Genomic DNA, 8,364 nt, shown 5'->3' with positions numbered 1-8,364 from the left:
CGCGGCCTCTCGTCCGCAGCCCGCCGGCCCCCGCGAGGTGGAGCCTCGGACGGAAGCGCAGAGCCGACGGGAGGCGCAGGAAGCCCGAGGACGCCGAGGGCCCCGCGAAGCCGCCGGGCGACTGCAGACCCGACAGGTGGGCCCGGGCCCCAGCGGGCTGCTTGAGGCTCCTGGGGTCCCCGTCCTGATTGGTTAAGGCGCCTGGGGGGACTCTGTCCTGACTGCCTAAGGTGCCCGGGGTCCCCCCGTCCCGACTGGTTAAGGCTCCTGGGTTCCCCGTCCTGGCTGCTTATGGCCCCTCGGGGTTACCGCCCTGATCCGCTCGTGGTGTCTGTGCCTCGCATTAGCTGATTATTTAAGGGGCTTGCGGTTTTGGACTCTGATCAATTAGGGTGCCCGGGGGGGGGGGGGTCACAGCTCTTTGAGTGGCCGCGCTGCCAAGTCCTACGACACTTGGGTAGCCACGGCGAGTGAGGGTCACTGCACCTGGCTAGTCACGTCACCTCTGGCGTAGCGCCTGACTAGTTCTAGCGAAGGCAGCTGTTTCCCCAAACGTTTGGTTAAGGTGCCCGTATTTTCATTATCTGAGTGTGAAGCACCCTGTGTCACGTGACTGAGGTAGGTGACGTTCCCACAGGACCTCCGGTGATAAGTGTCAACAAAAACGGGTCTCAGCCTCAGCCGGCGAGCCTTCCTGTGTTTCAGGGACACTGGGAAGCTTTTAGCACGTTTCAGTGCAGCTGGTTAGGTGGGGTCTCAGAAGACTCAGCTTAGCGAAGTTGGGCGTCGCACCGCAGTGAAAACCGCGTAGGTGCCAGGCCGCAGACCGAGATTTGAGTTCCAGATCCTTCTTGCTTTTTAAGTTTTACTTATTTGGAAAGTTTTTTTTTCTTTTAGTGTTTATTTTTGAGACAGACACAGAGCATGAATGGGGGAGGGGCAGAGAGAGAGGGAGACACAGAATCCGAAGCAGGCTCCAGGCTCTGAGCTGTCAGCACAGAACCCGAGGCGGGGCTAGAACTCACGGACCGTGAGATCATGACCTGAGCTAAAGTCGGCCGCTCAACCGACTGAGCCACCCAGGCACCCCAAGTTTTATTTATTTTTGAGAGAGAGAGAGAGAGTGCGTGCATGTGAGTGCAGGTGGGGGAGGGGCAGAGACAGGGGAGGGGGACAGAGGATCTCTGCACTGACAGCAGAGAGCTCAACTCGGGGCTTGAACTCAAGACCTGCGAGATCATGACCTGAACCAGAGTCTGCACCTCTAGATTCCTCCTCCTCCTCCTCCTCCTCTTCCTCTTTTTCTCGGGCACGTTTTTTATTCTCTGGAACATCAAATTCCTCCCTTCCTTCCTAGACCCTTCTTTTCATTCTGATGACTCCAGGTATTTTCTCTCTGAATGAGCCTTTGCTACAGCGTTCACGTGAGTTGTTTCTAGAGCGCGTTGTGTGCTGGGGAGGTTAGGACACCTCGGAAACCACGCTTTCATTTTCCTTGTGCTTGTACTCTGATGCGGGTGGCTCAGCTGGTCAGGGTATTTCAGAGGGACGGGGTGTGGGTGGAGACAGGGCAGGGACGAGGGCTAGGGTGCTCTTGAGAGGCCACAGGGAAGGAAGGCCTTTGTTGGGTTACCTCTGTGTGGTGACGGGACAAACCGGCCCACAAGGATCCGTGTGCCAAGGCCCCCCCCGCCCGCCTCCGGGTGGGGATGCATTTGGCCTGTTTGAAGCCTGAATGGAGGGGGACAAGGTGGGCGGGCTGTTAGGTTGAGGTGGAAGGGGATGGTGAAAAATAAAGATGGGGAGAAATATGTGGTTGACATTCTACTTTTTAAAATCAAAATTTATTAAAAAAATTTTTTTTGATGTTCGTTTTTGAGAGAGAGAGAGACCATGTAAGCAGGGGAGGAGCAGAGAGAGAGGGAGGGAGACATGGAATCCAAAGCAGGCTCCAGGCTCGGAGCTGTCAGCACAGAGCCCGACGTGGGGCTCGAACTCGTGAACTGTGAGATCATGACCTGAGCTGATGTCGGACGCTTAACCGACTGAGCCACCCAGGCGCCCTTCACGTTTGACTCTTTAAGGCAGGATTCCTGATGTTTGCTGGTGGGTTGGGTGCAGAGAGGGGTCTAGGATGACTCCAACGTTAGCTGTGAACACCTTTGTTTCTTGTGGAACCATGTGCTGAGGTGAGGAGGTTGTGGGTAGAGCAGAGCTGGCATGGGGGGGAGTCCATAGTCAGGCCGAAGCTTCTCCCGTGAGCAAGAGAAGGTGTCGGGAAGGTATTGAGACCTGAGGGTGTGGATGGGGAGGCCACGCACGTTTTGCGTAAGTGTGAGTTCTATGCCTTTTAGAGACTTAGGACTAGAAGAGATACTTGGGAAGTGGTCTTGAGTGTGGGAGAGGCCCTGGACAGGGCCGGAGTGGATGTGAACAGAAGCTGTCAGACATCATTGAGGTCAGGGTCTGAGTCCTCCAGTGGTCTCCCATTTAGCTGAGGACGAAATGTTAAATCCTTGCGTTGCCTTAAAAGTCTTTGGTGTCCCTGTGGGTTCCCCTGTAGCTCATTAGCCACGTGGGCCTCCTTATTCATCTAACGTGGCAGAAATGCCCTTGTGTCTGCCGTTGGCAGTGCTTTTCTCCCCAGTCCGCCATGGTGAGGAGTGGGGAGTGCATACAGGTGCCTGCAGCAGATCTGTCGCGGGATGTGAGAAGTTCCTGTGGAGGGAGGTTAGCTTATTGTGTAAAATAGGCTTTGTTTTCTGTTCCAGCACCTTCCCAAAAAACGTTTTTGTTCTGAGATAGGATAGGTTGGTGACTATGACGTACTTAATCTGAAAAATAGGCTTGGGGTGCCTGGGTGGCTGAGTCGGTTAAGCATCCGACCGGTTCAGGTCATGATCTTGCCATTCGTGGGTTCGAGCCCCGCGTCGGGCTCTATGCTGACAGCTGGGAGCCTGGAGCCTGCTTTGGAGTCTCTGTCTCCTTCTCTCTCTGCGCCTCCCCCACTTGTGTTCTGTCTCTCTATCTCAAAAATAAATAAACGTCAAAAAAAATAAAAATAAAAAGAGGCTTCAGTTCTGCAAGAGGCATTTTCTTTTCTACAAAAATATGTGATGTAGCAAAAGGTCATTTGTAAGCACCCTTTAAAAGTTCAGGAAACTGCCGTGGTGGAGACCTGAACCCCTTGATAGACTAGTGAGAAGTCCATGTCCAGCTCTGGACAATCCCCCCATTTGATTCTTCTCTGTGTCTGGGATACGGTTACTGAGTCACATTAACTTTTGGCTCATTAATTTGACTTCAGACACTGCCACCCATTTTTAGATTCTGGAAATTTTCTTTTAGAAATCTAATTTTAGTTTTTCTAGGTGAGGAAACCGTAAGAGAATAAACGATAATTGCGCAAAGAGATTATTCATTTGTTACCGCAGTTGCGCTTCCGAAGCACGCCGCTTGGTTTGCAGCTCAGGTACTGAAGGCTGCTTAGAGCTGCAGCTGCAGTTCGTGTCCAGCTTGGCTTCGCCCGTGGTGGCCAGTAGAAAAAAATCAGTTTATGTCTAATCTACAGATAATGGACATACCAGCAATTCTGACTGCCAGATTTCAAATTCCCTAATTTGACCAAAGATTTAACTTGGCCGAAGGTTTCCTTGATCTCCAGATAGAACTGAACCCCTAGTTTACGCTTAACCCAACTCTAGGGGGGGCACTGTTATCAGTGCGTCAAGTTCTTGTAGCGGGGACTCAGTTGTAAATTCTTACCCTCTTGTTTTAATTATGTGGTATATTCCGAATCATTACGCGCATCTGAAACTAACTAGTATGTGCCGTGTATTAAGTACCTTTCACGTGCTGGGCACTTTGCTTAGTATGAAGTATTACCTAAGGGTTTTTTAAAATGCTGGGGCGCCTGGGTGGCGCAGTCGGTTAAGCGTCCGACTTCAGCCAGGTCACGATCTCGCGGTCCGTGAGTTCGAGCCCCGCGTCAGGCTCTGGGCTGATGGCTCGGAGCCTGGAGCCTGTTTCCGATTCTGTGTCTCCCTCTCTCTCTGCCCCTCCCCCGTTCATGCTCTGTCTCTCTCTGTCCCAAAAATAAATAAAAAACGTTGAAAAAAAAAATTTTTTAAAAAATAAATAAAAAAATAAAATGCTGAAAAGTAGCTTCTCATTTTACAAATAAGGGAAATTGTATTAGGTGCCGTTCTCAGGGCTGAACATGCCTTGTTGACTTTGCCTTCGCCCCAGTAGACTTTTTCCTCCTGATTTAGCCAACACTGGCACATGGTAGGTGCCCAGAAGTTCGATAAATGAAGCCCAGAGAGGCTTTCAGTAAATTGCCTAAACTCAGTGATCTAGTAAGTTATGGAGCAGAGATTGGCCCAGAGCCCTTTCCCTTGGCACCCTCCAAACAGCATGTGAACATTTCCTGACGTACTGTTTGAAAGGAGACGGAAAGTGTGTGCCATGGTTCACGTGTACGTTTTTATCTTATTGCAGTTTTACCACTCCCGAGGGCCCCAAACCCCGTTCTAGATGTTCAGACTGGGCAAGTGCAGTCGAAGAGGATGAGATGAGAACCAGAGTTAACAAGGAAATTGCAAGGTATACGTTGCAGACCGTTTGGAATGTTATTTATTGTGCTTTCAATTATGTGTTAAATCTGAGATGTGTCTTAGAATGATGATTTTTAAGAGTTTGGTCCCCATTCCACAATGTTAGCAGTACCTGGGAACTTCTTAGGAATGCACATTCTCAGGCCCCACCCCAGGCCTGCTGAATGGCAAACTCAGGGTGGGGTCCGGCCATGTCTTGAAGAAGCCCTCCAGATGAGGCTGCTCGCCAAAGTTTGAGGACCCCTGCCTTAGCGGCCATCCTTCCACCGTGATGTGCCCTGACCCACCACGTTGTGCTCTGCCACCCCAGCAAAGTGTGTTGTCTGACACCTGGCTCAGATACCCGCTTGGAAGTGGGAGAGCGCGGTGAGGGGTCCCCAACTGGGGGCCTCTAAACCCCTTGCAGTTGTACCCAAAATTCTTGTGTGTGTCCCAAGTTCTCACAAAGGCCAAGCCACTTCCTGTACTCATATGCACTCTTAAACACCGTTTATTTCTCTTGATTACAAATTCTGTCCCCCCCCCCCCATATATGCCATCCACCCCAGCTGAATGAATTTTGAGTTAAAATACTGTGGCTCATAATTAGCTGGAGAATGTTAAACTGAGTCCATTGGTTCTTAATTCTTATGAAAATGTGTCCTCTCTGCAGAGAAGCAGGGCCACATTGCCTGTTGCACGTCTGCAACAGAGAGGGAAACACAGAATCTGCAGCTTGATGGTATTTCTAGTTGCCTCCTTAAGAAAGGCACAGGCAGTGTGGGAGCTGGTTATGACCACACGTGTTGTGTGTGTGTTGGGGGGGCAATATACCTCTTGGAAAGGTGAGCCGGAAGTTAACAGGTATGGCTCCAGTGTTTTGTTTCAGAAAAAAAAAAAAAAAAAAGATTTAATGTTTATTTATTTTAGACAGAGAGACAGAGATAGAGCATGAGTGGGGGAGGGGCAGAGAGAGAGGGAGACACAGAATCCGAAGCAGGCTCCAGGCTCCGAGCTGTCAGACCAGAGCCTGACTTGGGACTCGAACCCATGAACTGAGCCAAAGTCGGACGCTTAATGGATTGAGCCATCCAGGTGCCCCTCCAGTGTTTTGAATTAGTTGTTTTATTGACGCAGATCTCGATTTTCCCAACTGTAGAGCTGGGATGTTTGATTTGGTCTGTGTAGTTTCTGTGCGATGCTCCTGAGGTTTATAACAGCTGTCATGGCCTCACCTGTGTGTCCTGACCCCCCGTCTCCCCTTGCCAGGGACTGTCCGCGGCTCTTGTGCTATGTGTGGAGATCCTGGTCTGTCTGGACACTCCTTTGGTGGCTCCTTCTCCTCAGTTGTCTCACAGGCCTGCCTCTGAAAGTTGTTCTGCTTTACAGAACAGGCCTGCTCAGTTTTGGGCCACTCTGTTCCTGGATCACACCTTTCCTGATGGAAGGCTGCTGCTTTAGTAAGGCCTGGGTGGTCTGAGTTGCCGATGGTGGTGGCCCGCTGTACGTTTTACCAGAATTTAACTCACTGTGCTCTCAAGAGGGTAACACATACCACACACCAGCTCTCTGAAAATTGGAAAGTGAGTTTTAGTCCTACCTGAAGCCAGTCTTTTTCAACTAGAGTCACAGAGAGTGAAGCCCTGGGGAAAGTGATCCGAGGGCCTCCTCTCTGTGTTGTCACAGGCTGGCATAGAATTGATGTTTCCTGGGTTCACAGGAAGTCAACTCATTCATTACTGCCAGTGCCCAAACTGCTGGATGCCTCAGCAAACTTGGGGGTGGGGATTTTGGAAGGAGATGCAGTGATGACATACTTCAGACAAATGAGCTTCTGGTTTGAGGTGGTTCGTGGTTTCAGTGGTAGATTGTGTACAGTCCTTGGGCCGACATACCTGGGCAGAGCTGGGGTTTGGTAGTTGTTGTGATGATAGAAGTCAAATGCCTGGTGAAGTTTGCAGGGGACACAACGGGGGTGGTGGTGCCATTCTCCTTCCAGGTATAGGAGGAGGTTCGCGGGACTCAGGCACACGCGTCTTGTTAGTAACTAACTAGTTGTGGTATTAGAAGTTAACTTTCTATTTCAACTTTTGTTTATTTTCTTTGAAACTGGGCTTTTACGACTTAACCTGAAACTGTTAGGGACTTTATTTGGTTCAGAGAACCTTTGCCTTATTATATGTGGTGGTGCCCAAGGGCATTGAGGCAGCTGCTCATAGAGCCTGGTTGCCCTAAGCACTTGGTGCGATCTTGGTGTATAACTTATCTTCTTATGAGAGAAGATGACTGAGGCAGATTGAAAATAAGCCACCCAGGGGCTCCTGGGGGGCTCAGTCGGTTGAGCGTCCGACTTCAGCTCAGGTCACCATCCCGCGGTCCGTGAGTTCGAGCCCCGTGTCGGGCTCGTCGGGCTCTGTGCTGACAGCTTGGAGCCTGGAACCTGCTTCGGATTCTGTGTCTCCCCCTCTCTCTGCCCCTCCCCCATTCATGCTCTGTCTCTGTCTCAAAAATAAATAAAACTTCAAAAAAAAAAAAAAAAAAGCCACCCAACTGTGCTGTTACCTGTACTCATTAATCCAGACTACACTGCTCAGGAAGAAGACCTTATTCTTGGGGGCTGTTTCAGTTCTAAAAGCATTGTATTCAGTTAATTCAGTTATGCCTTAAAATCAGTGATGTTTATTTTGCTTTCAGATATAAAAGAAAACTCCTCATAAATGACTTCGGGAGAGAGAGAAAGTCCTCGTCGGGAAGGTAAATGCCACGTAAAGGTTTCTTTTTTAATTTGATGGGCCTGCAGTCTGTTAGTAGAAACAACTGTGCATGAGGTGCTGGTTGTCTCAGTGGCATGTACTGGGTTAGTCCTTTCCTCACTGCGTTGGAAGCTGTACCGATTGTGTAGTAAATTCCCACACACACAAAGATTTCTAGACTGTTTAAGATTAACATGGTTTGGAATCCAGAGGACAGATGTTCTTTCATGGTTGTGTTTCGCCGTTTTCTTACGTAGTGATCTTAAGGTGTGTTCTGTTCCTCGCCTCTTCAGTTCTGATTCGAAGGAGTCGGGGTCCGCAGCACCAGCTGACTTAGAGACCGATGAAAGCGTGCTCATGAGAAGGCAGAAACAGATCAACTACGGAAAGAATACCATCGCCTATGACCGCTATATTAAAGAAGTCCCAAGGTAGTCCTGTCTCACCGGCACATCCTGACGGAGCACGGGGCTTTGCAGCCTGGATGGTTACTTCAGGGGTGAATCTGAGTCTGGGCGTAGCTCACGTCTGCTGAGGACCATTGAACAACTGAGGCACTTACATGAGTGAAGAGGCACGGATGGGATCCCCGGGGACTTGAAGATAAGAAAATACACTGTATAGTTCAGGGTGTTGGCAGACATTTCAGGTCTTACTTCACGTCAGACTTCTAGTGGTCTTATAAACGTAAAGCTATTAACATGCACGATGGGGGAGAAAGTAAAGTTCGGGTTGCAGGTTGTGGAGATGTTACTGGGGGAAAACATGAGCGTTGCCTCGTTTTGTCCAAGCAGCACGCCCTTCCTACCCTGCTCCCTCACACGCAGGTTGCAAAGCTTAGAGCGTCGATTTCTCAGTGGGACTAGGCTTCAGATGTACTTTTTTGGAGCACACGTCGCAGAAGAATAGTAGAATCGAAGGGGCGGTGCTGTTGTATACGTTAGTTTTGCTCATTTTATAGAGTCTCCGTTGATCTGTATTTTTTTGGTAACTCTGAACTCATAATTGGGCTAACG

General features: G+C 49.8%; 1 protein-coding gene across 6 annotated transcripts in view; it reads left to right on the top strand.

Annotated features, from left to right (window-relative positions):
- SLBP (stem-loop binding protein) overlaps positions 1-8,364 on the top strand; it is a 76,562-nt gene that overhangs the window by 330 nt on the left and 67,868 nt on the right. For 4 of the 6 annotated variants that reach the window (XM_049630155.1, XM_049630152.1, XM_049630154.1 and 1 more), the window contains exons 2-5: positions 20-136; positions 4,501-4,605; positions 7,290-7,349; positions 7,642-7,779. In XM_049630155.1, coding sequence (XP_049486112.1) covers positions 20-136; positions 4,501-4,605; positions 7,290-7,349; positions 7,642-7,779 — 420 coding nt within the window. The remainder of the gene's footprint in view (positions 1-19; positions 137-4,500; positions 4,606-7,289; positions 7,350-7,641; positions 7,780-8,364) is intronic. The other 2 variants (XM_049630153.1, XM_049630156.1) reach the window with 1 other exon arrangement.

This window comes from Panthera uncia, chromosome B1 (assembly GCF_023721935.1).
Source record: "Panthera uncia isolate 11264 chromosome B1, Puncia_PCG_1.0, whole genome shotgun sequence".
Taxonomy (NCBI): Eukaryota; Metazoa; Chordata; class Mammalia; order Carnivora; family Felidae; genus Panthera; species Panthera uncia.
This window is presented reverse-complemented; position numbering and strand designations above follow the sequence as displayed.